Source organism: Ornithorhynchus anatinus, chromosome 4 (assembly GCF_004115215.2).
Source record: "Ornithorhynchus anatinus isolate Pmale09 chromosome 4, mOrnAna1.pri.v4, whole genome shotgun sequence".
In the NCBI taxonomy this organism is placed as follows: domain Eukaryota; kingdom Metazoa; phylum Chordata; class Mammalia; order Monotremata; family Ornithorhynchidae; genus Ornithorhynchus; species Ornithorhynchus anatinus.
The window spans coordinates 93,858,731-93,883,803 of NC_041731.1; the positions used below are offsets into that span (position 1 = coordinate 93,858,731).

Consider the following 25,073-nt stretch of genomic DNA (forward strand, 5'->3'; position numbering starts at 1 on the left):
GAAACAGAGGAAGTGCTGATTTATTAAGGGGGAAAAGGCCACTAATTAGAAATCCCTGAGTGGTACACAGCTGAAAAAGCAGCAGGTAAGGAGAAAGGAGAAATTTAAAAAAAAACTGAACTGTATTTTCAGCGGGCATTCTATTCTCTTAAGTAAAATCACGGACAAGATGAAAGATGTTCAGAGTGGCTGCTGAAGCAACGACATCAGAAGGAAAACTGATTTCCAGGCCTCCTTTTGATTGACTGCCTTAGAAATGCTGATGATCAATCAATCAATTGTATTTCTTGAGCGCTTACTGTGTGCAGAGCACTGAACTAAGCATATATAGTGTGATATAACAGATTTGGTAGACACATAACTTGCCCACAATGAGTTCCCAATAGAAAGGGAGACAGCGATTAATATAAATGATGAGGCCAATTTTCAAAGAGTAGGTCTCCTTTACTAGGCCAATACTGATTATCCAAGCTACAGGTGATGGGCCCTCTAAGAGATCATAAAACTGATATGAAATCAAAGATGTTATTAAGAAGTTAAGATTAATCATTTGCCCTTCAGTCTCCATAGTGAAACTCACCCATGGATGGGTGTGAAGCTGCAAAAACCAAACACATAAAGACTCTCTGGATGTAAGCTCACCGTGATCAGGGAACATGTCCACCCAAACTGTGGTAGTGTACTCTCCCAAGTGCTCAGTACAGTGCTCTGCACAGAGAAAGTGCTTAATAAATACCACAGACTGACTGAACTCAAAAAATGAATACAAATGAATACGGTACCTCTTGGGGTACAGTGAAAGGGACTAAATAAAATCAACCTCAGGAATGAAAGATCATCTTGTCTGTCTGCTTTCCCAGCCTGATTGAGCTGTGAAATCACCCAAAAGTGCTTCATTTTGTATTGTTTCATTTGAGTAAAAAGTTGTTTTTCCAATTGAAAAACTACTTCCCTGCTTCAAAGTCTTTTTGAAGACACATCTTCTCCAAGAGGCATTCCCACACTAGGCTCTACTTTTCCTAATCTCCCACTCCCTTCTGCCTGGCCCTGACCTGCTCCTTTTGCTCTTCCCGCCTCCCAGCCCCAAAGCACTTATGTAGATATCTATAATTTTATTTATTTGCATTGATATCTATCTCCCCGACTCTTCTCTGTAAGCTTGCTCTTCGCTGTGAGCTTGCTGTGGGCAGGGAATGTCACTATTTTATTATTGCATTGCACTTTCCCAAATGCTTGGTACAGCACTCTGCACCCTGTAAGCGTTTAATAAATACGACTGAGTGAATAAATGAATGAATAAGAGATCATTCATGTGATTAAATGAGATACTTTGGTGAATGGAATTGAAGAAAATAAACAATTCAACATCAAAAAAGTTGAATGATTGTCATAGAGTTTTTCTATCGGGCAACAATTTGGGAGCCGGGTCAGAAGTGATACAAAAATGCTTCTTTAAAACTATAATTATAAAACTTTATAATAACACATCACACTAGTCGTTGGAGATAAACTACGGGAATCTCTAAAAGCAGGTGTTTACAGAATGGTTTCCCAAAATATTTCATTTCTTGGGTACTTACAAGAATCTTGACTTACTGAGGGGCTGGAGGGGAAGATTTACTTAATTTGAAAAGTTCCAGGTTCGGAGATTATGGCTAGTCTAGGGAACATAATCTCCCATCATTAGTATGTTCCAAGGATGAAGCAGGGAATGTTTTAGTTCTGTTTACCGAGATAAATCTCTCTTCCTAACTCCAGGATGCAGGGTAGGAGATGAAGGATCTGAAAAGTTACCCAACTAATTCTCAGGCAAGTTTTTGGAAAAAATAAAATGCTGTGATTACAAATCCCTTCATCCAACGTTTGAGGATCCCTCGACTAACAGTATTCCCATCCAGTTTGTAACAGGCTAGGAAAGGGGAAACTATGTAGAAATGACTCCGCAAGATGCTTGAGGAAATCTGATCTGGGACCAAAAGAGAAAGATGGTAATAATAATAATAATAATAATAATAATAATGATAATAATAATAATAATAATAATGATATATTTGTTAGGCATCACTATGTACCAAGCACTCTAGTAAGTGAATATGGTATCTGTTGGGGTGCAATGAAAGGGACTAAATAAAATCAACCTCAGAAATGAAAGAACATCTTGCTCTCCTTTCCCAGCCTGACTAAGCTGTGAAATCACCCAAAAGTGTTTCATTTTGTATTGTTTCATTTGAGTACAAAGTTGTTTTTTTTTCAACTGAAAAACTACTCCCCCGCTTCAAAGTCTTTTCATTATTGCATCATGGGGTAGAGTCATGATGACCAAATCAGACACAGTCCTTGTCCCACACGGGACTCACAAACTACTAAAAGGGAGAACAGGTATTTCACAGATGAGGAGGCTGAGGCCCAGAGAAGTTAAGTGACTTGCCCAAGGTCACTCAGCAGGAAAAGGCAGATAAACAGCCCAGTCTAGTAGAAAGAGCACAGGATTAGGAATCAGGAGGGCTGAATTCTAATCCTACCTCCACTTGCCTATACTATGCCCTTGGGTAAGTCACTTAACTGCTCTGTGCCTCAGTTTCCTTATCTGTAAATAGATATGTAATATACCTGTCCTCCCTCCCCCTTAAACTGTGAGCACATGGTCAGAAAGCTGGCAAGTAGCAGAGCCAGGATTAGCACCCAAGTCATCTGATTCTCAGGCCCTTGATCTTTCCACTAGGCCAGTTGTTATTTCTAAACCCACATGAAGCATTTACACTGATCAATTATTTTACTGATTTCTCTAGTTAGCAAATTATCAGCCTATGACGGTGAGAAACACTGTTGGTTTTACAGATCTATAGTTGACAAATGAGCCACTCAAGGATATTTCCTTTCGCCTCATGGATACAACACAATATAAAAGAGGAATGAATCTTTAAAATAGCTTGTTTCCACTAAAACAGAAGTGAACAGAAGTGATGATAATGCATTTTATCTCACAGATAATCATTTGGAAGTATTACCTCATTGCTCTGTAACGGTGGCTTTCCACTTTTCTTGCTGCAGAGGAAACAAAAAGAAAAACAAGTCTTTATTTTTCCCCCCAAAATTACTTTTCATTGGCATATTTTCCCATCGTCACTGAAACTTTTAAAGACATCTCCAAAAAGGGCCAGAGAACAAAGAGAAATCCTGAATGACGTGTTGGGAGAACAGAATGTAATATACTGCTCTCATTTTTGCCTCCAATATGAACCCAAACAGACACTTCTAACTAAACAAACCCACCTATTTTTCACACAATAGACACTTTAAAAAGCTTCATGATGTAGTTTAAGGCTTTTGCGGGGGTTTCCTGGCAGAGTTTATCATTCAAAATGGGGGAGGTTTAGCATAAATAATATTTGAGAGAAACAGACAACTTTAACCTAGCACTCTAGGTAGACTAAACCAGGATGGCCAAATCACCGTCCTTGGCCCTATTCAATCCGTTGGGGTATGTGTGGTTCACAGGGGAAAGCTTCCTTCTACGTTCAATCATTCAATGGTATTTACTGAACACTGGTGTGTAGAGCACTGTATCATGCGTTTGGAAGAGTAAGGACAACAATAAATAGATATATTCCCAGGCTACAATGAGCTTAGTCTAGAGGGGGAGACGGACATTAATATGAATAAATTACAGATAGGTGCATAAGTGCTGTAGGGCTGGATGGGGGAGCCGAATGAAGGGAGCAAGTCAGGGTGACACAGAAGGGAGAGGGAGAAGAAGATATGAGGGTTTAATCAGGGAAGGCCTCTTGGAGGAGATGGGCCTTCAAAATGGCTTTGAAGGGGGAGGGAGTAATCGTCTGTTGAATACGAGGAAGGAGGGGGGCATTCCAGGTCAGAGGCAGGACGTGGGCGAGAGGTCAGCAGCGAGACAGATGAAATCAGGGTACAGTGGGAAGGTTGGCATTAGAGGAGCAAAGTGTGCGGGCTGCGTTGTAGTAGGCGAGTAGGAGGGTGGAGATTTGGGAGGTGAGACAGCAGGAGACAAAATGATTGAGTGCTTTTAAGCCAATGGTGAGAAGTTTTTGTTTGACGCGGAGGTAGATGGGCAACCACTGGAGTTTCTTGAGCAGTTGGGGGCCTGAATGTCTTTGAAGGAAAATGATTCTAGGCTGTGAGTTCGTTGTTAGGCTGTGAGCTCGTTGTGGGCAGGGAATGTGTCTGTTTGTTGTTGCATTATGCTCCCCCAAGAGCTGAGTGCAGTGCTCTGCACACAGTAAGCGCTCAATAAATACGACTGAATGAATGAATGAAAGCCCCACAGCTCTAACTAGGTATTACTCCCCTCTAGACTGTAAACTCCTTGGGGGCAGGAAATGTTTTTACCAACTGTGTTGTAGTTTACACTCCCAAGCGCTTAGTACAATGTCTTGAGCTAACTGGTTGATCACCTTCCTTCTGTTTAATAACGACAGATTTTGTGGCTCAAAATTTACAAAGGATCTGTGAGTAATCTGAACCTTTTTACACGTGACCTGTGTACGAATGTAGAACTGCATAAACACCCATAGGAATGAGTTTGACAAGCCTTTCCTACCAAAGCTTTTGTTGATAAGGACGAAATGTGGGGTGCTCAGCCAAACATATTTTAAAAATCAGCTCACTCCCTAATACAACTGAAAAGCAAGAACTGAATCGTGCTGTGCAGTTTGCCATTTATATACAGAACAATACAAGAAGAAAGTTGATTCCAGAACTTTTGTGTGTGTGAGTATATACGCTAATACCTTCTGCTCCACAGCCCTTGAATAACCAAACTACCGAAAACTAAAGAGTCATTAGGTAGGAATTCAAAGTACACAAGCAGTTCCTTTCACCTATTTCTAAACCACCAATGAGATCACGACCATTGAAAGGAGAGATGACTTTACCAGTAGAACGGTTATAAATGTCCTAGCCACTGCACCAGAGTTCATGGTCAGTAAACATGAAGGAAAACATTAATAAAAACTAACCTAAAGTCAAATACTCCAACATAATCAATTGAAGGTGTATTTTCCCCTTGAATATATTTTAAGCAGGTACCAATTGGCCTGGTTCCTGAAGCTTAAAGATAATCATTTTAGCCAACTGGACATTTTCTATTCAATAAGTATAAAACTGATACCCTGAGCTAGAGGCCTTCCCAGACTAAACCCTCATTTCCTTCTCTCCCACTCCCTTCTGAGTTGCCCTGGCACTCGGATCTGCACCCTTTATTCACCCCTCCCTCAGGCCCACAGCACTTATGTACATGTCCATTATATATTTATATTACTATCTGTCTCCTCTTCTAGACTGTAAGTTGTTGTGGGCAGGGAATGTGTCTGTTTGTTGTTATACTGTAGTCTCTCAAGAGCTTAGTACAGTGCTCTGCACAGAGTAAATGCTCAATAAATATAATTGAATGATTAATTAATGAGCACGGTCAAACTACTTTTAAGGTTGAAAAACTGGTAGGATTACAATAGGGTTTCTTTCTGCATGCAAAGTTCAATGTACACATTTTTGCCAACATTCCTTCATAAGAACTTCTGGATTTTTAAATTTCTTTTAGTGGTATTTGTTAAGTGCTCACTATGTGCCAGGCATTACGTTAAGTTCTGGGTTGTTACAAGGTAATCCGTTTGGACATAGTCCATGTCCCACTTGGGGCTCACAGTCAATCCTCATTTTACGGATGAGGTAATTTAGGCAAACAGAAGTTAAGTGCCATGACCAAGGTCATGCAGCAAAGTGGAGTCAGGATTAGAATCCAAGTCCTTCTGGCTCCCACCCCTCTCTAACCATACTGCTTCTCCAAGTAAATTGCTCCCCGCCCACTGTAGAGTACCTAGTAGACACAGCAGGAGTATTTACTGAGCACCCATGGAGTGCAGTGCACTGTACTGAGAACTTAGAGTCTCTTGACTGTGAGCTCCTTGTGGGCAGGGAATGTGTCTTTATCGTACTCTCCCAAAAGCACTTATGTACATATCTGTAATTTTATTTAATTGCATTGATGTCGGTCTACCCCACTCTACACTGTAAGCTCACTGTGGGGAGGGAATGTGTCTGCTATATTGGTATATTGTTCTCTCCCAAGCACTTAATACAGTGCTCTGCACATAGTAAGTGCTCAATAAACATGACTGAATGAAATACAATGCTCTGCACAAAGTAAACACTCAATAAATACCATTGATTGACTGGAAAGGTCAAAAAAAAAAAGCAAGTGACACATTCCCCGCCCATAAGAAGCTTCTACTCTAACTGAGGAGATGTGAAAAAAAACTTTCTACAAGGAGAGTAATCAAAGTGAATGATTGAATGGACCATGAAAAAAGTTCTGAGGAAGACCATATAATAATAATAATAATAATAATAATGGTATTTGTTAAGTGCTTTCTATGTGCCAAGCACTGTTCTAGGCACTAGGGTAGATACAGGGCAATCAGGTTGTCCCATAAGGGGCTCACATTTTCAATCTCCATTTAACAGATGAGGGAAGTGAGGCACAGAGAAGTTAAGTGGTTTGCCCTAGGTCACACACAGCAGACAAGTGGTGAAGCGGAATTAGAATCCACGTCCTCTGGCTCCCAAGCTCGGGCTCTTTCCACTAAGCCACGCTCTAGGTACATAAAGTTCCAGAGACGGCCAAGGGGTTTATATGAGTTGGATCCCTGGCAAATTCTAGGTCTCTATTAAGTAAGGGTTGTTACACATTTTCTCTTTCAACCTTTTTTTATTTTCAGTCTCTCTAGTTTTCTGTCATCTCCCTCAGGTCCCTCAGTTTATAAATTGATCTACCTTTCTCTACCTGCCATCATCATTAAGGTACTTGTTACACCCTTACAATATGTGCCAAGCACTGTTTTAAGCACTGGAAGACATACTAGTGCATCGGGTTGGATTCAGTCCCTCTTTCATGGCTAAGTAGATAAAGCACAGGCCTGGGAGTCAGAAGGTCATGGGTTGTAATCCCAGTATCTGCCACTTGCCTGCTGAGTGACCTTGGGCAAGTTATTTCACTTCTCTGTGCCTCAGTTCCCTCATCTGTAAAATGGGGATTAAGACTGTGAGCCTTGTGTGAGCTCTGTGTGAGCCCTATCTACCCCAGCACTTAGGACAGTGCGTGGCACATAGTAAGTGCTTAACAAATACCATAATAATTATTATTATTATTAAATAGCAGTAAGTAGGACTTAATCCCCACTTTACAGATGAGGTAATTGAGGCCCAGAGAAGTTAAGTGACTTGCCCAAGGTCACACAGGAGACAGGTGGCAGAGCTGGGTTTAGAAACCGGATCCTCCCACTCCTAGGCCAGTGCTCTTTCCACTAGACCACGCTGCTTATTTGTCCCTCTCTGACCTTGTTCCGTCTCTAACATTCCTCTTTCTCAATCTTCTCTGCCACTCAATGTTCCTACTTTTTCTTGTAATCGTCATCCTTCGTCTTTCCCTTTTCTGCTTTTTAATTACTCTGTAATCTTTCTCCCTTTCTGCCCCGCTCCCCTTAGACATGTCATTTGTCTCCTTTGATATTTCTCCTTCTCTTCCTTTCCAGCTGCTCTTCCCTTCTCCTTTCTTCCCCCTCACACATACTCCCTTGCTCTATTTATTTCTCTCTGTCTCTAGCGCAACCTTCCCGGCTTCCTTAATTTCTCTCCCTGAATGGGAACAATGAATAAATGTGCCTAAGCCTTTCTCTCCCTCGGGGCCTCATGTGAATCTGCGGCCTCAAAACAAAAGGCGGCTTTTGATTTTAAAAGGTCACTGCAGCACTTTCCTGGTAAAGTAGGCATTATGAAGTCATCTCTTCTCGGATAGGGAGGAAAAGAAACAGTGTTACCTAGTGGATAGAGCCTGGGTCTGGGATTCAAAAGGGTCTGGGTTCTAATCCCCGCTCTGCTTGTCTGCTGTGTCACCTTGGGCGACTTACTTTACTCTTACTTACTTACTCAGTTCCCTGATCTGTAAAATAGGGATTATAATGGTGGCATTTGTTAAGCGCTTACTATGTGCAGAGCACTGTTCAAAGTGCTGGGGGAGATACAGGGTAATCAGGTTGTCCCACGTGAGGCTAACAGTCTTAATCCCCATTTTCCAGATGAGGTAACTGAGGCACAGAGAAGTGAAGTGACTCGCCCACAGTCAGCTGACAAGTGGCAGAGCCAGGAATCGAACCCATGACCTCTGACTCCCAAGTCCAAGCGGGACATGAACTGTGTCCAACTTGATTACGATTACTATTACTAATACTATTACTATTACTAATAGTAATCAAGTACTACTATCAATAAATACTATTGAATGAATGAACAAATGAATGAATAGTCTGCACCTACCCCAGCATTTAGTACAGGCCCAGCACATGCTAAGTGCTTAACAAACACCAAAAAAATAAAATAAAATAAAATTCCCGGCTCCTCCACTTGTCTACTGTATGACCCTGGACAACTCCAATAACCTCTCTGTGCCTCAGTTACTTCGTCTGTCAAATGGGGATTAAGACTGTGAGCCCCTTCTGGGACAAGGACCATATCCAACCCGATTAGCTTGTATCTACCCCAGTGCTTAGTACAGCCTGGCAAGGGCTTAAAAAATTGCAGAAAAAAAGAAAGAGAGAGAGAAAAGGGGAGAGAGAGAGAGTCAAGGTGGAAAAAAGGGGGGTAAACATGTACAGGATGGTTGCATGGATTTCTTTCTCAGCCCCTTTCGCCACAAACTTCCATTCATTCAGTTGTACTTACGGAGTGCTTACTATATGCAGAGCACTGTACTAAGCGCTTGGGAGACTACAATCTAGCAATAGACAGACACATTCCCTGCCCACAACGAGCTTTACAGTCTCGAAACTTGAAAGCGCACACCAGAGATGAAGCGAGCTTGAATCAGGGTCAGGAAGGTCCGGTATGCCTGATATCCTTGGCCCTCTCCACTGGGCACGGATGGGACCTTTCCACTGGGGTTTCAGAGCCCTTGTTCCCGCTGCCAAGTCTGCAAGGAGACGGGCCCGGGGATTTCTTGATCGCTCCCTCTTCACAGCCGACAGACCATCACTCTCTCCACCTTCAAAGCCTCACTGATGACACATCTCTGCCGAGAGGCCTTCCCCGACTCTGCCCTCCTTTCCTCTCACCCGCTCCCTTCTGCGTCCACCCTCGCCCTTGGATTTATACCCTTCATTCATCCCACCTTCAGCCCCACAGCACTTATGTACATATCCTTGATTCATTTATTTATATTAACGTCTCCCCCTCTAATAGTAATTACGGTATTTAAGTGCTTACTATGTACCAAACACTGTTCTAAGTGCTGGGGTGGCTACAGGGTAATAAGGCTGTCCCAGGTGGGGCTCACAATTTTAATCCCCATTTTATAGTTGAGGTAACTGAGGCACAGAGAAGTGAAGTGGCTTGCCCATCGTCACACAGCAGGCAAGTGGCGGAGCTGGGGTTAGAACCCACGTCCTCTGACTCCCAAGCCCGTGCTCTTTCCCACTCGTGGGCAGGGAACATGCCTACCAACTCAGTTATAATGTACTTTCCCAACTGCTTAGCACAGTGCTCTGCACACAAGTGCTCAATAAATACCATAGACTCCTGATCATGAAAGGAACCACGTGAGCTGCCCCCACCCAGAACCCTACCCCTGAGAGGAGGGTCCATGCCAACATGGGAATTTAGCATGCCAGCAATCAATCAATCAAACAATCGTATTTATTGAGCGCTTACTATGTGCAAAACACTGTACTGAGTGCTTGGGAGAGCACGATACAACAGAATTAGCACTTTCCTTGCCCACAACACGTAAATGGGGAGGTGCCGACCCCTTTAAGCTTTATATAAAATGAGAGGGAGAAAGACAGAGACAGAAAGAGTTTTCTGTCAGTATACCGGTGTGTGTGTTTCTATTTATCTGCATTTTTACATTTTTCCCTCTCTGTCCCACTCCATGAACTTCTTGTCCCCTCTATGACATTCCTCATTCTCATTTCCCCATCCATCTGGGCCAAAAGACAGAATGGGAGAGACTTATTGCTTCCTTAAGGCCTGGAGCTCTTTCCCGTTTCATATCTCACAGGCCACTACTCTTCCTACTTTTAAAGTTACAAGAAGCACATCTCCTCCAGGAGGCCTTCTTTGATTAAACCCTTATTTCCCCTACTTGCCCTCAATCAATCCATCAAACAATCGTCTTTACTGAGAAGCGCTTGGGACGGTCCAATTTGACGGAATTAGCAGAAACGTTCCCTGTCCCTAAATGAGTTTCGGTGTCGCCTATATCCTTGCACCAATGCCCTTTAAGTGCTTGAAATTCATTCATTCATTCAGTCGCATTTACTGAGCGCTTACTAGGTGCAGAGCACTGGATTAAGCACTTGGGAAAGTACGCTACAACAATAAACGGTGGCAATCCCTGCCCACCAGTGAGTTCCCAGTCTAGAGAGGGGGAGAGAGGCATCGATGCAAATAAATAAAATTACAGATAGGCACATACGTGCTTTGGGGCTGGGAGGGGGAGCGAGTCAGGGTGAAGCAGAAGGGAGTGGGAGATGAGGAAAAGTGGGGCTTAGCCTGGGAAGACCGTTTGGAGGAGACGTGCCTTCAAGAAGGCTCTGATGCACCCTCAGCCTTATGCATGCATATATAATTGAACGCCTGTCTCCCCCTAGACTTGCAAGCTTCTTGTGGACAGGGAACAGGTCTACCAACTGTTTTTGTCCATCTGTCTCCCCCGATTAGACTGTAAGCCCGTCAGTGGGCAGGGATTGTCTCTATCTGTTGCCGAACTGTTCATTCCAAGTGTTTAGTCCAGTGCTCTGCACATAGTAAGCGCTCAATACTACTGAATGAATAATAACGCTGGTATTTGTTAAACGCTTACTATGCGCAGAGCACTGTTCTAAGCGCTGGGGTAGACACAGGGCAATCAGGTTGTCCCACGTGAGGCTCACCGTCTTCATCCCCATTTTACAGATGAGGTAACTGAGGCACCGAGAAGTGACTTGCCCACAGTCACACAGCTGACAAGTGGCAGAGCCGGCATTCGAACCCATGACCTCGGCCTCCCAAGCCCTGGCTCTTTCCACTGAACCACGCAGTGCTCTGCACACAGTAAGTGTTTAATAAATACCACTGTCTGACTGATCAGAACCCAGATGTCCCATCTCCCAGTTACTCTGCTCTTTCCTAACTTGAGGTTGCCCTTGCCTGTTCTCTATAGTGAGAAAAGGAAGGATTTCTCTCTTTTCTCCCATCTTCTGTTTTCCTCTCCTTCTGATTTCACAGCTACTGGATACCAGCAACTCCCACTTGTACTTCAAAGGCCCCGGCTGACCTCTAGCCCCCTCGACCTCCTCCCCACATCCTGCCTCTGGCCTGGAACGCCCTCCCTCTTCATATCTTACAGACGATCACTCTCCCCACCTTCAGAGCCTTATTAATAATGTTGGTATTTGTTAAGCGCTTACTATGGGCAGAGCACTGTTCTAAGCCCTGGGGGAGATACAGGGGAATCAGGCTGTCCCACGTGAGGCTCACGGTCTTCATCCCCATTTTACAGATGAGGGAAGTGAGCCACAGAGAAGTGAATTAAGTTGCCCACAGTCACACAGCTGACAGGTGGCAGAGCCGGCATTCGAACCCAAGACCTCTGACTCCCGAGCTCTTTCCGCTGAGCCACGCTGCTTCTCTCCTGCCTTATTGAAGGCCTATCTCTTCCAAGAGGCCTTCCCTGACTGAGCCTTCGTTTCCTCTTCTCCCACTCCCTTCCGCACTGCCCTTGAACTTGGATTTGCCCCCTTTATTTACCCCTTCCCTCAGCCTCACAGTGCTTACGTACCCACCCATAACTTATTCACTGATATCAATGTCTGTCTCCCTCTCCAGACTGCGAGCTCAATGCGAGCAGGGAACGTGCCTACTAATTCTATTACACTACACTCTCCCAAGCACTCAGTACAGTGCTCTGCACACAGTAAGTGCTCAATAAATACCACTGATTGAATGGCTGGCTGAAATTGTGGAGCCTATTCCCAGCGGGGATAAGGAGCAAATGGCTTGATCCACGTCAAGCCTCTGGAGTGCAGGTCCAAACATTCTTTCATTTAATCGGATTTATTGAGCGCTTACTATGTGCAGAGCACTGTAATAATAATAATAATGTCGGTATTTGTTAAGCGCTTACTACGTGCAGAGCACTGTTCTAAGCGCTGGGGTAGATACAGGGTAATCAGGTTGTCCCACGTGAGGCTCACAATTAATCCCCACTTTACAGATGAGGTAACTGAGGCATAGAGAAGTGAAGTGACTTGCCCACGGTCACACAGCTGCCAAGTGGCCGAGCAGGGATTCGAACCCGTGACCTCTGACTCCAAAGCCCGTGCTCTTTCCACTGAGCCACGCTGCTTCTGCTCTGCACATAGTAAGCGCTCAATAAATACGACTGAATGAAGGTGCACAAAAAACCCAAGTTTAAACAGAAAATTATATGTTCTTTTAATGAACCAAAGGGGCATAAAAAAATATACTGTTTTCCTAAGCTCACTGTGGACAGGGAATGTGACTGTTCTAACTGTACCCTTCCAAGTGCTTAGAACAGTGCTCTGCACACAGTAAGCGCACAAGAAATAGCGTGGCTCAGTGGAAAGAGCTTGGGCTTCGGAGTCAGAGGTCATGGGTTCGACTCCCGGCTCTGCCACTTGTCAGCTGTGTGACTGTGGGTGAGTCACTTCACTTCTCTGGGCCTCAGTTACCTCATCTGTAAAATGGGGATTAACTGTGAGCCTCACATGGGACAACCTAATTACCCTGTATCTACCCCAGCGCTTAGAACAGTGCTCGGCACGTAGTAAGCGCTTAACAAATACCGACATTATTAAGAAATACAACTGTTCACTGTTATGAATTCATTTCTCTCAGACTTTTCTCGGACCACCAATATAAAGCAGGAGGCAGGTAAATGAGAATTATAACTTTAATCAGCATTCTCCTTTCCAGCTTACGACTGAGGAAAATACTACGCTGAAAGGTTAAACACCTTCCCAGGGACACCAAAAAACTAATATCTGAACAGGGATTAGAATAAGAACTTTAAATCCACCTTTTGCTCCTCTGCATCACATCGCCTCTTAGCAAATGCCAAAATAGTGCTTTCTCTAGAGAGACCAAAGATTAGTTTGTGGTAATACAGCCTCTACTGAGAATCAGCGTGGCTTAGAGGAAAGAGCCCGGGTCTGAGAGCCAGAAAGACCTGAGTTCTAATCCCAGCTCCGCCCCATGTCTGTCGTATGACCCTGGGCAAGTCGCTTAACTTCCTCTGGGCCTCAGTTACCTCATCTGTAAAATGGGATTAAAAGAATGGCAGCCCTATGGGGGGGGGGGGGGTGGGACTGTGTCCAACCTGATTAACTTGTAACTACCCCAGCGCTTAGAACAGTGCTTGGCACATAGTAAGCACTTAATAAGTACCATAATTATTATTATCACCTTCTCCAAACCCGTCAGGGGGATGGAGGTAGCCCCTGGGCCTGGTGGTTCATTCATTCATTCATCTGTATTTATTGAGCGCTTACTATGTGCAGAGCACTGTACTAAGCGCTTGGAATGGACAATTCGGAAACAGAGAGAGACAATCCCTGCCCAATGATGGACTCACGGTCTAATCGGGGGAGAAAGACGGCAGAGCAAAACAGCACGAAACAAAAACAAGACAACATTATCACAACAAATAGAATCAAGGGGATGGACACCTCATTAACAAAATAAATAGGATAATAAAGAATATATACAAATGAGCACAGTGCTGAGGGGAGGGGAAGAAGGGGGGGAGGAGCAGAGGGTGAGGAGGGAAGGGAAGGGGAAGCAGAGGGAAAGGGGACTCAGCTGAGGAGAGGTGAAGGGGGAAGAGGGAGGAGCAGAGGGTGGAGGGGGAGCAGAGGGAAAAGTCTGGGAAGGCCTCTTGGAGGTGGTGAGCTCTCAGTAGGATGCCACCACGTGCAACAGCTAGAGAAGCAGCGCGGCTCAGTGGAAAGAGCCCGGGCTTGGGAGTCCGAGGTCATGGGTTCGAACCCCGGCTCCGCCACTTGTCAGCTGTGTGACTGTGGGCAAGTCACTTCACTTGTCTGTGCCTCAAGTTACCTCATCTGTCAAATGGGGATTACCTGTGGACAACCTGATGACCCTGTATCTCCCCCAGTGCTTAGAACAGTGCTCTGCCCATAGTAAGCACTTAAAAAATACCAACATTATTATTATTATTAGATCTCTCCTGCAGATGAGGATCTTGCCCGGAGCATCCTTCGTTCAAATCCCCGAAGGTCTCACCTGCACTGGTCTCGGGTTGGCGCGCTCTTGCACCAGCCAGGAAGTTTTCTCAACCTGATCTGACCGAGGTGGAGGCCAGGCCCCAGGCACCTAGACTTTGGCAAAGTCTCCCAGCTACAGCTTCATTTAGGCTGAAAAACTCCTGTAATCATAATCCTGTAATCCTGTAAACTCCCGTTCCCCGATTAGACCGTAAACCCATCAATGGGCAGAGACTGTCTCTATCTGTTGCCGATTTGTACATTCCCAGCGCTTAGTACAGTGCTCTGCACATAGTAAGCGCTCAATAAATATTCCTGAATGATCATCCTGTGAATCAAAGACAGCGCCTCCGACTCATTTAGGAATCAGCAGGGGTTTCAAAATTAGACCCTGTTTTCGATGTCGACAGATGGCGGTTTCCTGAATCCCAACCCCTCTATCAATCGGTGGTATTGACTGAGCGCTTACTGTGTGCACAGCACTGTACTAAGCGCTCGGGAACGTACAATATAACAGAGTAGTAGACACGTTCTCTGCCCACCAAGCAGCAGCATGGCATAGTAAACAGAGGACGGGCCTGGGAGTCAGAAGGTCATGGGTTCTAATGCCGGCTCCACCACTTGTCTGTTGCGTGACCTTGGGCAAGTCACTTCTCTTCTCTGTGCCTCAGTTACTTGTTCTGTTTCGCTCTACCGTCTGTCTCCCCCGATTAGACTGTCTCTATCTGTTGCCGAAGTGCACATTCCAAGCGCTTAACACAGAGCTTTGCACATAGTAAGCGCTCAATAAATACTATTGAACGACTGAATGAATAAAATGGGGATTGAGACTGTGAGCCCCACGTGGGGCCAGGGACTATGTCCAACTCGATTTGCTTGTACCCTCCCCAGCCCTTAGTACTGGGCCCGGCACATAGTAAGCGCTTAACAAATGTCATCATTACTATTATGACCTTACGGTCTAGAGGGGGACAGAGACATTAACATATATAGAATATGGATGTGTACGTGCCGTGGGGCTGAGGTGAATACCGAGTGCCCGAAGGGAACGGATCCAAGTGCCTAAATGCCAAATGAAAACACCGTAGCCGCCACAGAAGGGAGAGGGAAGAGGGCTTAATCGGGGAAGGCCTCTTGGAGATGTGATTTTAATAAAGCTTTGAAGGTGGGGGGTCCGCTGGTCTGGCATATGTGGAGGGGGAAGGAGTTCCAGGCCAGAGGGAAGATGCGGGAAAGGGGTCGGCGGGGAGATAGACGAAATCAGGACACAGTGACCTCGCTGGTGCTAGAGGAGCAAAGTGCAGACTGGGCCGTAGTACAGTAGGGTAAGGTAAGAGAAGGCAAGCTGATCGAGTTTCCAACGGCAAGGAGTTTCTGTTTGATGTGAAGATGATGTAATCCCAATCGGTACTTGGGTGTTTAGAAAATAAAACACACAGGCTTTCTGCTCACCCGAGGAAAGGGATAAAAATGTAATTTTTATGGCATTTTTTTAGTGCCTACTTTGCACCAGGCACTGTAGTAAGCACTGGATTAGATGCAAGATGATCATGTTGGACACAGTCCCTGGCCCACCTGGGCTCACAGTTTTAATCTCCATATTACAGATGACGTAACTGAGGCCCAGAGAAGAGAAATGACAAGGGGCAAAGCTGCGATTTGAACTCAGGTCCTTCTGAACCCCGGGCCCAAGTTTTATCCACTAGGCCATGCGGCTTCTCGTATTTGACTAAAGATGCTAGGTAAAACCATAAACAGCAATCTCTTCCAACAGGTAATGAATGCTGTTATAACAAGTACACGGTCAAAAGAGCACAGAATCAAATCCTGTCCACCGGCCTGCTCCGTGCCCCAGCCACTCTGCTTCTGCAGGAACTGGCACCGGCTCCTCTCGGCAACCTCGAGGAGGACACCCCACCGGCTCCTGCTTTCCACCCTCTGCAGCCTGAGACCTCGGTAAACTTCGGGAAAGCGAGTGGCTTTGGTAGACATTGCTGTGGCTGTAGGTGCTCCTTGGATTTTGAATCACCACAGGAGGCTGAAATTCTGCTCCTCTAACCTAATTCCGCTCCTCCGGCCACGGCTCCTTATGGATTTTTGTTTTTATTCGTATATTATGTGTCTGTCCTTGTCTCTGATGCTGGTTTAGTGTCTTATCATTTCATTGCTCCTGATCTGTTGTCTCCGGTCCTCTCCCCCAACCTATATTCTTAGATTATTGTGAGCCCTTTGAGGAACAGAGTCTGTGTCTAATTCCCATGCACGTATCCCTTCCCAGCACTCAGGAGAATGCTCTGCCCATACTAAGTGGTTAACAAATATTATGACTACCACTGCTAAGGACCCAAATTATACCTCCCTCCCTGAGTTCTAAAAAATTCAGGCTAATAAATCTTTCTGATGTACGTTTCCATCCATGGCCTTTTTTAAAAAATTGGTATGAGTCACGGCACTCTGCTAAATGCTGTGGTAAATACAAACTAACCACGTTGGACACGGTCCCCGTCTCCCAAGGGGCTCGCAGTTTTAATCCCCATTTTACAGGTGCTCTGAGGTAACTGAAGCATACTGAAGTTAAGTGATTTGGATGAGGTCACACAGCAGACAAGTGGCGGAGACTGGTGGGTATTAAAACCCGGTCCTTCTGACTCCCAGGCCTGTGCTACAAGATGTATGACAATGTATTCATTTATTTATTCATTCACGATGTATTTAATGAGCGCTTACTGTGTGCTGACTGCTTGGGAGAGTAAAATACAGCAATAAATAGTCACATTCCCACACTGTATTCATTCATTTATTCGTTCATTCAATTGTATTTATTATGGGTTTACCGTATGCTAAGGCTTGGGAGAGTACAATATAGCAATAAACAGTCATATTCTCTGCCCACAAAGGGCTTACAGTCTAGAGTGGGGGAGACAGACACCAACACGAATAAATAAAATTATCAATATATACATGGGCTGATATATTTTTATATTTGTATATATTTTTATTACCCTATTTATTTTGTTAATGAGGTGTACATCCCCTTGCTTCTATTTATCGTGATTATGTTGTCTTGTTTTTGTCCGTATGTCTCCCCCGATAAGACTGTAAGCCCGTCATTGGGCAGGGATTATCTCTATCTGTTGCCAAATTGTACATTCCAAGTGCTCAGTACAGTGCTCTGCACATAGTAAGCACTCAATAAACAGCATTGAATGAATGAATGGGAGGGGGGAAGAGCAAAGGGAGCAGGTCAGGGTGACCCAGAAGGAAGTGGGAGATGAAGGAAAGCGGGGCTTAGTCTGGGAAGGCCTCTTGGAGGAGATGTGCCTTCAATAAGGCTTCCAAGTGCGGGGAGACTAATTGTCGGGCAGATTTGAGGAGGGAGGGCATTCCAGGACAGCGGGAGGACGTAGGCTAGGAGTCAGCGACAAGGCGGAATGGAGGCACAGTGAAAAGGTTAGCACCAGAGGAGCAGAGTGTGAGGGCTGGATTTTGTAGAAGGACAGAAGGATCGCATCTACCCATCTCTATTGTCTTGTACTTTCAAAAACGCTTAGTACGGTGCTCTGCACACAGTACGTGCTCAACAAATACCACTGACGACAGATTGTGTTGAGACAAAAAGGTCCTGAGTAGTTTCTTGAAGTTGTAGCGTCATCCACCCAAAGGCCAAAGGCGTTCAGTAGTTGACGACAGTTTTGAAACATGCTGCTCATTACTCCGGTCGACATCTCCAGGTTAAGGTGTCCAAAACATGTCCTCTCCTGGTTGGCCTCGTATGTCGCTGAGCCTTCCTTCTCAGTCTGTTTCACTGGCTCCTCCTCTGCTTCCTCACCTTCTAACTGTGGGAGTGTCTGGGGCTCAGTTGTGGGTCCTTCTATTCTCCTTCTACGCCCACTCCCTTGGAGAACTCATTCGCTCGCAGAGCTGATTTATTGACTTGTTTTATTTCCATCTCTTTGTGGGGGATTCCCCAATCTCCCTCTCCAGCCCTGACCTCTCTCCTCTGCAGCCTCACGTTTCCTCCTGACTTCGGAACATCTCTACTTGGATGTCCCGCTGACACCTCACACTTCACAAGTTCAAAACAGAACTTCTCATCTTCCATCCCAACCCTGTCCTCCCCCTGACTTCCCCACCCCTGCAGACACCACCACCATCCTCCCTCTCTCACCACCCTATGACCTTGGCATTATCCTCGACTCATCTCTCTCACTCAACTCGGATATTCAATCTGTCACCAAATCTTGTAGGGTACTAAGAAGCAGGATGGCAGAGAAGCAGCGCGGCTCGGTGGAAAGAGCCCGGGCTTGGGAGTCAGAGGTCATGGGTTCGAATTCCGACTCTGCCCCTTGTCAGCTGTGTGACTGTGGGCAAGTCACTTGATTTCTCTGTGACTCAGTTCCCTCATCTGCAAAATGGGGATGAAGACTGTGAGCCTCACATGGGACAACCTCATTCCCCTGAATCTACCCCAGCGCTTAGAACAGTGCTCTGCACGTAGTAAGCGCTTAACAAATACCAACATTATTATTATAGTGAATAGAGCACGGGCCTGGGAGTCAGAAGGTCATGATTCCAATCCCAGCTCCGCCACTTGTCTGCTGTGTGACCTTGGCAAGTCACTTTACTTCTTTGTCCCTCAGTTACCTCATCAGTAAAATGGGGATTAAGATTGGGAGCCCCTAGTGGGACAGGGTCTGAGTCCAACATGATTACCTTGTATCTACCCCAACGCTCAGAACAGTGCTTGGCACATAATCATCATTATTACTATTACCTTCACAACACTGATAAAACCCACCCTTCCCTCTCCACACAAATTGCTACCACGTTAATCCAACTCCTCTCCCACCCCACCTCGATCACGGCATCAGCCTCCTCGCTGATCTCCCTGCCTCTTGTCTCTCCTCACTTCAGACCACCCTTCATTCTGCTGCCTGGATCATTTTTCTACAAAACCGTTCAGTACAAGTTTCCCCCCTCCTCAAGAACCTCCAGCTGTTGTCCATCCACCGCCGAATCCAACAGAAACTCCTTACCATTGCCTTTAAGCCATTTAATCACCTTACCTCCTCCTACCTTAGTCTGTGACTTCATACTACAAACCCAGCTCACACGCTTCGCTCTTCTGATGCCAACCTACTCACTGCACCTCGATCTCGTCCATCTTGCCACCGACCACTCACCCACATCCTGCCTCCGACCTGGAACTCCCACCCTCTTATTAAAAGCACACCCCCTCCAAAAGGCCTTCCCTTATAAAATCCTCATTTCCTCATCGCCTAGTCCCCTCTGTGATTCCCTTGCATTTGGATTGCTACTCTTTATTAACCCCCTCCCTCAGTCCCACAGCATTTCTGTACACTTCCATAATTCATTCATTTATTCATTCAATAGTATTTATTGAGCGCTTACTATGTGCAGAGCACTGTACTAAGCACTTGTATTAATGGTTTGTAGCCACTTCGAGACTATAAGCTCACTGTGGACAGGGAATTTGTCTACCAACTCTGCTCTCTCTCCAGAGCATTTAATACAATGCTCGGCACATGGTACTTGCTCAATTCTGGCAACTGACTGAACAATAAATTTGATTACTTGATCACAATTCAGATAGAAGACAGGATCTCTGCCCTCAAGACGTTCACGGCTAGAGGGAGACTCAGACAAAATAACTGACAAATAAAAGGGTGGTTAAAATAGGGTATGCTCGCTTATGTTTTTTGTTAAGCACTTACTATGTGCCAGGCACAGTTCTAAGGCTGGAAAAAATATTATTTGTGGTATTTATTAAATGCTACACATACACGAATGCAAAGACCATGGCCCTAAGGCTGCTCTGGGCTGAGCTCATCCCAACCTGGAGATCCCACACTCTCCCCTGCCTCCCCACTATTTATGTATATTAATGTCCATCTCCCCCTCTAAACTTTAAGGTCACCGTGGGCAGGGAATGTGACTGCAATACTGTACTGTCCCAAGCACTTAGTACGATGCTTTTGCACACAGTAAGCACTCAATAAATACAACTGACTGGCTGGCTTAAACCGTAAGCTCATTGTGGGCAGCGCTTGTTTCTGTTTATTGTTGTACTGTACTCCACCAACCGCTTGGTACAGTGCTCTGCACACAGTAAGCGCTCGATATAGAGGAATGAGTGGATGGCTTAAGGCGGCTCAATAGCTGGAATACTGTCCACAAGTGCTGAACTTTTGAATTTACACTTGCAGAGCATTTACGTACATATCCTCATACCCTGCAATTTCCCCTATTTGTAATTATTTTATCATCTGTCTCCCTCTCTGAACCATAAGAGTTCATGAGGGTAGGGGTCATGCTTACCAACTCTGTTATACTGTACTCCTCCTGGCACTTAATACAGTGATCTACACACGGAAAGCACTCAAACTCCATTCGCTGATTGACGCCTTTGGGCTATGGGACATGTAATAATAATAATAATAATTACTACAGTATTTGTTAAGTGCTTACTATGTGTCAAGCCCTGTTCTAAGCGCTGGGGTATACAGAAGATAATCAGGTTGTCCCACATGGGGTTCACGGTCTTATTCCACATTTTACAGACGAGGTAACAGGCACAGAGAAGTTAAGCGGCTTGTCCAAGATCACACAGCAGACAAGTGGTGGAGCCGGGATTAAAACCCTCGTCCTCTGGCTCCCAAACCCATGTTCTTTCCACTAAGCCACGCTGTACCTGCCCCAGGAAGTAAAGCACTGGCTCTTTTTTGATCTGGATTTTGCACCTAGGCTGATCGTCTCCATCTTTAAGACTGGACCACGTTTAGGCTACCTTAATGTTGGTATTTGTTAAGCGCTTACTATGTGCCGAGCACTTTCTAAGCGCTGGGGCAGATACAGGGTAATCAGTTTGTCCCACGTGAGGCTCAGATAATCCCCATTTTACAGATGAGGTAACTGAGGCCCAGAGAAGTGAAGTGACTTGCCCACAGTCACACAGCTGACGAGTGGCAGAGCCGGGAGTCGAACCCATGACCTCTGATTCCGAAGCCCACGCTCTTTTCACTGAGCCACGCTGCTTCTACCCCTACCTTTGGGGTAGGGCAGTGCCGGTCTGTGGTGGAGCGGCAACTAGGATTTTGGGATATGCTCCTGGCTTCATCCTGTAAAGTAAGGAGGGTGGGGGGAGGAGTAAGTAGCTAACATTTAGTGTAATCAAAAATTTGTTTTTCAGATTAGGAAGGTTTATACTGCTGTACGGTTCTCTGCTTACCCAAAGCTTCTAGGTCTACACTAGCCGATCCGATACTTTAATTGTCCTTTTCCTTCCTTGGCAGTTCCCGCTTGGACCCCTTAAGCTGAAGGATAGTCAAGGGAACCGAAACAATTCAGCCACGCGGGCATAAAAGACAATTACCGGAGCTCATCGAGACTTAAAGGCAGTCACAGGGTGATGCTGTTCTCGCAGTTGACTTTGAACCCTCAGAATGACGAGGTAAGCAACTTGCCCTACTAAACCCAGTTAGGCTACTCAAACAGTGAAATCACTTCGCAAACATTACTACAGAGCATTAGAGGAAAGCAAGGAGAAATTTTTGAAAAACTGCAATTATTTGGGTCATAGTTAATATAAGCATTCATATAACATTTGATCTATTTAATCTAATCATCTGTTTGCAATGATCTCTAATAGCCCTTGGCATAACCTGTCCTCAAATACTTTCAAATTACTTCAACAGATTTACACAAGCAAGTAAATTTGCCTCCAGTTACACACACACACAAAACTAAGACAAAATTTCTCTCTGGTAAAATAAGCAATTATTACGCTTCAGACAGAAACAATGTGCCTATGTTTCAGAAAGTGTCAACAGAGAAGAAATCTCTCCCCAAACAACTATTCCTTCGTTTGCAAAAGTTTATATTAATTCATTCAATCGTATTCATTCAATTGTATTTATTCATTCAATAGTATTTATTGAGCGCTTACTATGTGCAGAGCACTGTACTAAGCACTTAGCTATTTAAATCAATCTGAAAGGGAAGTGGTTCGTACTCCCTCAAAAATTCTCTAATCATCCCAGACTTCTGTACTGTATAATAATAATAATAATAAAAAACATTGCCTTCATGCAAACTAATTGCACTGCCATTTAATAAAATGGTGTTATAAGGCATAATTTGAAACTATCTTTAAAATCAATCGGTGATATTCATTTAGCACTTACTGGGTGCAGAGCACTGTACTAAGCTCTTGGGAGAGTAATGTATATCAGATTCGAGTGACACACTTGCTGCCTGCAGTAGATAAGGAACCTGGAGGGGGAGTTTGTACAGACATTAAAATAAATTACACATATGTAATACGTGTAGAGGGAAGGGGAAGCAGTGTGGATCAGTGGCAAGAGTCTGGGCTCGGGAGTCAGAGGTCATGGGTTCGAATCCCGGCTCTGCCACTTGTCAGCTGTGGGACTGTGGGCAAGTCACAACTTCTCTGTGCCTCAGTTACCTCATCTGTAAAATGGAGATTAACTGCCAGCCTCATATGGGACGATCTGATTACCCTATATCTACCCCAGTGCTTAGAATAGTGCTCTGCACATAGTAAGTGCTTAAATACCAACATTATTATTATATGTAGCCTCAGTTCTCTCATCTGTAAAATGGGGACCGAGACTGTGAGCCCCCCGTGGGACAGAGACCGCGTCCAACACGATTAGCTTGTATCCCCCCCAGCACTTAGTACAGTGCCTGGCACATAGTAATCACGTAACAAATACCACAAGTATTGTTATTATTACAAATCCAAATGCAGGGGCAATGCAGAAGGATGGAAAAGGGAACAAGGGGTGTGATTAAGGGAAGGCCTCCTGGAGGGGACGTGCTTTTAATAAGGAAGGTTTTGAGGGTGAGGAGAGTGTCTGCTGGATATGATGGGGGAGGGAATTTCAAGGCAGAGAGAGGACACGGACAAGGAGTTGGCGGTGACAAAGAAGAGGTACAGTGAGTAGGTAGGTGCTTGAGGAGTGATGGCATGGTTGTGGAAGGAAATCAGAGAGGAAAGGCAGGAGGAGGAGAGCTGATGGAGTACTTGAATGTAGTTTCTGTTTGAGGCAGAAGTGGATGGATAATTACTGGAGGACCTCAAGGAATGAGGAAACGTGGATGGAACTTCAAAAAAAAAAAAAAATGATCCGAGCTGCGGGCTGAAGTATGGACTGGAGTGGGGAGAGACAGCAGGCCAAGAGGTCAGCGAGGAGACTGATGGAGTTATCAAGGTGGGATAGGTTAAGACCTTGGATCGGTAAGCCCGTCATTGGGCAGGGATTGTCTCTATCTGTTGCCGAATTGTACATTCCAAGCGCTTAGTACAGTGCTCTGCACATATTAAATGCTCAATAAATACTATTGAATGAATGAATAGCAGCTGTTTGGATGGAGAGGAAATGGTGGACCTTAGCAATGCCTTGAGGGCAGAATGACAGAACTTGGTGACAGACTAAATACGCGGGTTGAATGAGGGATGAATGGAGGATAACACCAAGATTATGGGCATATGAGACGGGGAGGAAAGTGGTGTTGTCGACACGTGAAAGACACATGAGGAGGAGTTCTGTTTTGGACATGTTGAGCTTGAGATGTTGGTGGGACACGGAGGTAGAGAGAGGAGGAGAGGCCAGAGATATATGAGGCAAGCCAGGAGAAGACAGTGTCAGTGAATGCCAAGTTAGATAACGCTTCCAGTGCTGAAGGCAGCCGAAAAGTAGAGGAGGAGGGGGGTGGAGTACAGGCCATTGATTTTGGCAAGAAGGAGATGACTGGTGTGACTGCAGGGCAGTTTCTGTGGCGTGAAGGTAGTGGGAGACAGACTTGGGGGAATCGAGAAGAGAACTGGACGAGAGGGAGTGGAGGCAGCCGTTGCAAACGGCTCACTCGAGGAGTCTGGCAAAGAATCAGTTGTATTAATTGAGCGCTTATTGTGTGCCGAGCACTAAACTAAGCGCTTGGGAGAGTATAGTCTAGAGTTCGTGGACATGTTCCCTGCCCACCAGGTGCTTCCAGTCTAGAGAGGGAGATGGACCTTAAATTATGGCTACAGAGCTAAGTGTTGTCTCAACTACCCCTTCCGCATCCCACTTGCAGCTAGATTTGCATCATTTATTCAACCCACCGTCAGCTCCACACTTTATTTCTAGTAATGTCTGTCTCCCCTTCTAGACTGTAAGCTCACTGTGGGCAGGGAATGTGTCTACCGATTCTGCTATATGGAGAGAAGCAGCGTGGCCTAGTGGAAAGAGCCCCGGACCTAGGAGACAGAAGATCTGGGAGCTAATCCCAACTCCGACGCTTGCCTGTTATGTGACCTTGGGCATTTCACTTCATTTCTCTGTGCCTCAGTTCTCTCATCTGCAAAATGGGGATTCAATACCTCTTCTCCCTCCTAGACTGTGAGTCCCATGTGGGACCTGATCATCTTGTATGTACCCCAGAGCTTGCTACAGTGTTTGACACATAGTAAATGCTTAACAAATACCACAATTATCAGGTTTATACTACTGTACTTATGAAGTGCTTAGTACAGCGTTCTGCATACAGTAAGTGTACAATAAATACGATTGACTGATGTGAGGCTGAGGGTGGAGTAACTATCAAGCGTGCAAAGATCCAAGTGAAGGAACGGTAGGAGGGAGATGAATTAAAAGAGTCTTCAGGCTGGAGAGGTAGATTTGGGAATCCCCTTTGTCCACTAGGCCACACTCTTTCTAACACTGAATCAACTTGCAGGGCTTC

At 45.2% G+C, this 25,073-nt stretch overlaps 1 protein-coding gene across 2 annotated transcripts in view; it reads right to left on the reverse strand.

The window, feature by feature from the left end:
* Nucleotides 1-25,073, reverse strand: part of ABCD3 (ATP binding cassette subfamily D member 3) — an 89,970-nt gene that overhangs the window by 49,589 nt on the left and 15,308 nt on the right. Inside the window, exons 1-2 of one of the 2 annotated variants that reach the window (XM_029062865.1) lie at nt 21,374-21,459; nt 3,009-3,045 (exon numbers count right to left, since the gene is read on the reverse strand). In XM_029062865.1, coding sequence (XP_028918698.1) covers nt 3,009-3,045; nt 21,374-21,444 — 108 coding nt within the window. In that variant the 5' untranslated portion in view covers nt 21,445-21,459. Of the gene's footprint in view, nt 1-3,008; nt 3,046-21,373; nt 21,460-25,073 lie in introns of those variants that run through there. The other variant, XM_029062864.2, reaches the window with a different exon arrangement.